Source organism: Oratosquilla oratoria, chromosome 28 (assembly GCF_046742065.1).
Source record: "Oratosquilla oratoria isolate Oo_2021 chromosome 28, ASM4674206v1, whole genome shotgun sequence".
Classification (NCBI taxonomy): Eukaryota; Metazoa; Arthropoda; class Malacostraca; order Stomatopoda; family Squillidae; genus Oratosquilla; species Oratosquilla oratoria.
This window is the reverse complement of record NC_134804.1, coordinates 1442434-1447500: the sequence shown is the minus strand read 5'-3', so window position 1 is coordinate 1447500 and position 5067 is coordinate 1442434. Positions and strand designations below refer to the sequence as shown.

Sequence of the window (5067 nt, the reverse complement as noted above, 5' to 3'; positions counted from 1 at the left end):
GATAGATGTTAATAAAGGTTTATTGTATAAATATGTACAGCTTTACATACATTGACATACAATGCGGGCAACAGCCCGCCAGTGGGGGAGTTTTTGTGCCCTAGTGGGTGGAAGGTGAGGGCTTAGGGAGGTCAGCGAGGGGGGGGCGCCGCCCTGAGCACCCCAAGCATTACGTCCATGGGCGTGTGGCGGACAAGGAGGGCAGCTCTCGTTGCCCGACTGCTGAGGAGGCTGCCTTCTGCAGGGTGAGCGGGGGTCTGCGGCGCTGGTCAGAGGGCCTCCGTGGCCGGGCAGGACAGTAGGTAGTGCAGCAGCGGGTGGCGGCTGTGCCTACCGCAGTGATCGCACTGTTGCCCTTGGAAGCCGTCATACAGCTCCTCCCTGGTGCAGTAGCCCAGCCTAACTCTTTGCAACAGTACGCCGTCCGCCCTGGGCTATTGATGGAAGGCGCTCAACGTCTGATAGTCGGTGGTGGTGGCGTACCAAGCAGCTAGTCTTTTTGCTCCTTCTAACTGCCGGTGAGTCTGGTGGGCGCGGCGGGCTGCGGCACGCCTGGCTCGTGCCTTCACGTACGACAGACTAGGTGGCACGTGCCTGGTCACGTGGGGAGCGCCAGCGGCTCTTTTTGCAGCAACGTCGGCGGACTCATTGCCTCGCACGCCCACGTGGCTGGGCATCCAGTGCAGCCTTACCCGACGTCCCTGTGCGGCGAGGCTCTGCAGGCTGCCCAGGATGGCGGTGACGAGTCCCACGTTGTCGCTGGGGCACGGCTGCTGGAGGACCTGCCACGCCGTTCTGGAGTCTGTAAGTAGGACCACAGTAGCCTCCTGGCGGTTCTGGGCGTGCTCCAGGGCCAGGTGGATGGCCACAAGCTCTGTCTGTAGGGTGGAACAGTAATCCGGCGTCCTCTCGAGCAGTTCGGTCCCAACGGTGATGGCAGCGGCGCCCGTCCTGCTACTCTCGGGGTCGACTGAGCCGTCGGTGTAGTATATGGCACCGCCCGGCTCAGACACCTGCGCCACCGCCATGAGGGTGTAATGCCGCAGCTCCTCGGTGGTGCAGAGCGCCTTGCTGGCCGGTAGCCGGGTGGTGGAGAACTCTGCTGTGGGGGGCTCCCACGGGGGTGGGGCTCGGTAGGTGGGGGCCGGGAGGTCGGCGTGTGGCCAGCGCCAGCTGTTAATGTGGGCGAGGCTGCGGGTGGCCAGGGTGGACTGGAGTAGCCACGGGTTGCGGTGGAGGACATCGTTCCCTTGCCTCATTGCAAGCCGTAGTCTTCTCTGTGCTACTCCTTCGGAGTCGCGCTGCAGGACCCTGGCCACGCGGCAGGCCACGATCTGTTCTACTCTGGTGGTGAGTGGCACCAGGCGGGTCTCGTTCTGCATGACGCACGCACTGGTCCATCTCGGAGCTCCCAGCATCGTCCTCATGGCGGTGTTTTGCAGCACCTCGAGCCGCTCCTGTTGGCTACGGGAGAGCGATATGAGGACTGGGGCGCTGTAGTCCACCAGGGAGCGCACTACAAATATGAAGTACAGTCGGAGGACGGAGAAAGTGGTCCCCGCTGTGGGTCGTGTCATGGCTCGCATTACGTTCAGCCTAGAAGAACTGATGGTATTATTGAATGGAATTTTTAAAATGTCCTTAAAGGAGCGGTGAAAATTTGAGGGGGCTAGGGCCAACCATTTTAAAACTTCCGTCCCCTCAAATTTTCACCGCTCCTTTAAGGACATTTTAAAAATTCCATTCAATAATACCATCAGTTCTTCTACTAAATTGTTTCCTCGTGAACGTCTCACTATTGCCTATCACTATCCTAACACCGTACGTAAGCAAATTGTGAACGTTCAACAAAAGCCGAAGGAAGTTGAGTCACCTGGTGTTTATTGTTTGCCCTGCAAAGATTGTGATTTGGTTTACTTGGGTCAAACCGGGAGAGACTTGAACACTAGATTGGCAGAACATAAAAGGTCAATTAGGTATGGGCAGGAAAATTCGGCTGTATTTCTTCATGTTAAAAATAAGAATCATTCTTGCGACTGGGGTAAGGCCAGATTAGTGTTCAAGTCCCACTGTGGTTTCAGGAGGAAAATAGTCGAATCAGCATTAATTGAGGAATGCCCTAATATTAATATTTCTAAAGGGCAGTGGACACCTGACATAATCTCACGCGCAGCAATAAATAAGCTAGTGCGGACGTTACATCCTCCCCTCTCCTCACCCCCTCCCTCCTCCGCCACCCCAGTTAGCCCCGCGCCTGAGTGAGGTCAACTGTCCACATCTCTTCTTACTGTAGTTTATAAGTCCCCTCTGTTCTCTATCTTATGTACTTTCCTGAAGAGGGCTACAGTTGATAGCCGAAATATAGGATTATTCTTTATTCGAAGTTTATTCTTTCTCCGACTGTGGGTTCCTGTGTGTTATTTACAAATGTGCTACTACATTTCTATTTAGAAATATATATATATATATATATATATATATATATGTATATGTTTATATATATATATATTGGTAGGAGGTCATGTTGTATACATGATTTTAAGAAGTATACAGCGACAATGGCGTTGTTGAGCTTATATTGAAGCTTTAATTTGTCTCGTGCAACAAGTTTCTGTGCTGGTTCCAAATAGCTGAGAAGGTGTCCAAAGGACATTTGGTGCGGTTTTCTCTTTTTTAATTCTCTAATACGTATTTCGACCTTACTTGGTCATCCTCAGGGAGGGAGTTACAATGTTTTTTTTTTTTTTTTATTGATTGCAAGTATTTACAAAAGAAAAACTTGCGCGGGTCACAACCCGCTACTTCCTAAGAAGTCTGAAGGACTTTTACAATGTATTACAAAACTAAAGGTAAATATGCTGGCAGCCATCTCTTCGGTACTCTTCTGTCTCCCGGTCTGATGTGTCGTTTTGTCTCAGTCCATGCCTTCCGGGATCCCAGGTAAGGACGGCCAGTCGTCTTTGCTGTAAAGAAAGAAAAAGTCATAGTGAGCGGATATGCTTGTTGTACATAGGCTATATATTCAGTGTGTATTCATCACGAAAAGAAAAAGAATAAAATGGGGGGCATTATCTGGGAGGTGATACTTCCGTTAGGCGCCGAAGCCGGTATGGGTTGATCGCGCCCAACAGCCTCCTCACTAGACCCTCCGGTGAAGTGGCAGGACCCGCTCGAAGAAATGCAGACGCTGGACAGGTAGTCAAGTAGTGGACCAGCGTATTGGCCCCCACCGCGCCGCAGTGTTGGCAGTCTTCTTGGCGTCCCGCAATCTCCCAGAAACATCGATATCCTAACCTAAGTCGATTTAGGATCACTTCTTGCGGCCTGGAGAGGCGCATTCCTGTGGCCAACTTCTCATAGTTGGAAGTCCTCTTGTACCACAGGGCTGACGGCCTCATGGGCGCCATCAACTTGTGCTTTTCTACCTCTCGCCGGGTCAGTGTTCTTGTGGCGATGGTCAAGATCTCTGCCCGACTCGGGAGCACACCAATCCCGCCGTCCATATGGTGATTGGTCGCTGCTTTCCTTGCCTCCCTATCTGCCTCTTCGTTCCCCGGCAGGCCGATGTGTCCGGGGATCCAATTAAGGACGACTATCCGTCCTTGCTCATGGAGTGACCTTATCTGAAACAGCAAAGATGTCATTAGTTGTACATAGTCTTGATGTATGTCATTATGGATACTTTGTATCAATGACAGACTATCAGTATGTACTACAACATGGCTTTGGTGGGTGTTGAGGGCGTGGGTCAGCGCCAGCCCCACTGCAATTCCCTCCGCTTGCATTGAGCAGCGAGCGCCCAACACCCTTACTCCCTGTCGTGTGTCTTGTGTGACAAACGCCGCACCCGCCGTCCTACGCTCAGCATCTACTGATCCGTCGGTGCAATACACCACGGAGTTTTCAGGTGTGACGGCCCTCATATTCTTCACAGCTTTCGCCCGCAGTTGCGGTAGTGGTGCACTACGCCTCATCGCCATTATTGAGATCTTGGCTGGTAGACTCTCCCAGGGCGGAGGTTGCACATATCCATCCACCGGTACATCCCTCCTTTTTAGTAGGATGAGGTCCTGCAGGTGTAAATCCCTGATGCGTCGCGCGAGCTTCGCCGACCATCTGTTCATCGGGAAGACCTCTGGGTCCTGCTGCAGGGCCGCGTTTATTCTTCGCTGTAGGAAGGAGTTCTGCTTTTGGATGACTCTGGTAGTGAAGGCGGCCAGACGTTGTGAAATCCTGGCACTGACCGGCAGTATTCCCGTCTCTTGTTGCATGTTGGCAACCAGGGTCCAGGGTGGTGCACCAAGTATGACGCGCAGGGCCCTGTTTTGTACTGCGTCTATCTTGGATATCTGGATCTTAGAGAGGCCAACAAGGGCAGCGCTGGCATAATCTAGCAGTGGCCTTATCGCGCTTACGTAGAAGGTCCTGAGAACCTTACTAGTGGGCCGTACATTGGCCGAACACTGGGAGAGGTCATTGCCTATAGCCGTGATCCGTAGCGTTGCGTACGTGGAAGTAGCAACTTTCTTGTGGATTGTGGAAATGGGTGTAATTGTTTGTATTATGTGCGTCTACTGCTTTTGAGTGTGGTTGTGGGCATGAGTTGTATGTTAATGGAAGTTTTTTTCGATGTAAATGTTCACTGCTTCGGCCATCTTGAGGCGACGGGGGTCGTGTAAATTATTTTAGTGTTTTCGTTTAGTGTTTGTCTGGTGATGGTGGTTTTGTGTTCTTTTGTCATGTGTGTTTTGATGGCGCCATTCTGGAGGTGGTATGTGAGTCTTTTGGAGAGGGTCATAGAAGTCATGCCAATGTATGAGGAGGTGCGAAGCCAGAAGAAGGGTCAGCCGCAAACTTGCCAACTTACACGGCGGTCCAGTCTCCATCCCGAGATCTAAGGATCAATTCATAAACCTCATCAGTGCTGAGCTTACAAAAGAACAAGTTCAATTCCTTAACCTCCGACTCAACTGCCACTATATGTCCAAGCCCTACCATCTCCACAAGAAAATCGAAATGGAACTGCTCCTAGACAATATACAGTACACCAACTAAAAAAGAGAAAAA

General features: G+C 51.6%; 1 protein-coding gene across 1 annotated transcript; it reads right to left on the bottom strand.

Moving 5' to 3' along the window:
• Positions 1 to 2740: 2740 nt before the first annotated feature.
• Positions 2741 to 3284, bottom strand: LOC143040520 (uncharacterized). The gene is made up of 2 exons (XM_076211615.1): positions 3087 to 3284; positions 2741 to 2963 (listed from the first exon to the last, which is right to left on the bottom strand). The coding sequence occupies exons 1-2, from the start codon at positions 3280 to 3282 to the stop codon at positions 2836 to 2838; spliced, it is 324 nt and encodes a 107-aa protein (XP_076067730.1). The 5' UTR covers positions 3283 to 3284; the 3' UTR covers positions 2741 to 2835.
• Positions 3285 to 5067: the final 1783 nt, after the last annotated feature.